At 48.4% G+C, this 1,397-nt stretch overlaps 1 protein-coding gene and 1 long non-coding RNA gene across 7 annotated transcripts in view; both read right to left on the bottom strand.

Annotated features, from left to right (window-relative positions):
- The window catches only part of LOC122543557, a 117,612-nt gene that overhangs the window by 74,480 nt on the left and 41,735 nt on the right, over positions 1–1,397 (bottom strand). The window lies entirely within an intron of this gene.
- LOC122543546 (gastrula zinc finger protein XlCGF49.1-like) overlaps positions 570–1,397 on the bottom strand; it is a 2,562-nt gene continuing 1,734 nt past the window's right edge. The window contains exon 2 of the mRNA XM_043682351.1: positions 570–1,395. Coding sequence (XP_043538286.1) covers positions 1,134–1,395 — 262 coding nt within the window. The 3' untranslated portion in view covers positions 570–1,133. The remainder of the gene's footprint in view (positions 1,396–1,397) is intronic.

The raw sequence follows: 1,397 nt of genomic DNA, 5'->3' as shown, positions 1-1,397 counted from the left end.
GTCAGCTTTTGCTATAAATTCTGTGTCTTATGATTCTGTTCCACAGCTACCTGATGAAGGAGCAGCGCTCCAAAAGCCAGTGCTTCCAAATAAACCAGAAGGAAGATAACCTGGTGTTGTGTGATTTTTAACTTTATCCACCCCACCAGTCCAACACCGGCACCTCCACATCATTTCCAGTCGACACAGCCTACACCTCCCAGTGCTGCCAGGAAACTGTACAATGACAATGGGATGATGTAGTACCTGCACTCCTGAAAAATTCATAATTTCTAACAATACTGGCTACTCATTCACTGCTGCAACCAATACACAACATTGGAAACATAGTACAGGAGACTGTCAGAAATGAGCACAGCAGCATCTGAGGAGCAGGAAAATCAACATTGCCCGAAAAATGTAGATTTTCCTGCTCCTTGGATGCTGCCTGACCTGCTGTGCATTGCCAGCACCACTCTAATCTTGACTCTGATCTCCAGCATCAGCAGTTCACACTTTCACCTGTAAGAAATGAGCAGGTTTAAAACAAAAACCTGTTGCAGTTCAAAGCTCTCAATGAGAGTCTGAACTTGGCGTGAAGTTCAGGTAATCTTTATTGTGACCCAACTTTGTTACAGCTTCAAAATCTCCCAACAGAAAGGCATAGAAAAAGTAGCAATGCTTTAAAAACAACTCACAGTCAAAGTGCACACACTCCCTCCAACCCCTCACTTTCTTCATTATCGGTCACCACCAAGTTGCCCTTTGTAATTGGATCCTTGGTACACCCTTAACCTGGAGAAATTATTGCCTCACTCAGCATTTTCAACCCGTATCCTGTATCCAAGTAAGTTGGATGGACAGTGCAGAGTCAACCATACTGCTGTGGGTCTGGAGTCACGTGTAGACCAGATCAGGTAAAGGATGCAGCTGGGACAACTGAGTGAATCCTCTCCCTAAAAAAGAACTGCGTGAATCAGGTGGGAGTTTTCTTCCACCCCCACCCCACCGACAATAGTTTCACCGTTAGATTCTGAACTCCAGATTTCTGACTAAATTCCAATTCCACCATCTGCTGCGGTGGGAATCGAACCCGAGAGTCCCCGGAAACAGGTTGATAGTCCAGTCGATAATGGCACTTGGCCGTCATTCCTTCAATCCCCCTGCGATGGCACATGAACTCGCTGGTGGCTCCGCAGGTAGGAGGAGCGGGTGAAGGCCTTCCCGCACTCGGGGCAGCTGAAGGGCCTCTCCCCGGTGTGGACCCGCCAGTGGGTCAGCAAGTGAGAAGAATACCTGAAGGCCTTCCCACACTCTGTGCAAGGGAACAGCCTCTTCCCAGTGTGGACCTGCTGGTGGCTTAGCAGGTTAGAAGAATTGGTGAAGGCCTTCCCGCACTCAGGGCAGCTGAAGGGCCT

Source organism: Chiloscyllium plagiosum, chromosome 44 (genome assembly GCF_004010195.1).
Source record: "Chiloscyllium plagiosum isolate BGI_BamShark_2017 chromosome 44, ASM401019v2, whole genome shotgun sequence".
Taxonomy (NCBI): domain Eukaryota; kingdom Metazoa; phylum Chordata; class Chondrichthyes; order Orectolobiformes; family Hemiscylliidae; genus Chiloscyllium; species Chiloscyllium plagiosum.
Note: the sequence above shows the minus strand (reverse complement) of the source record. Positions and strands in the feature narration are given on the sequence as shown.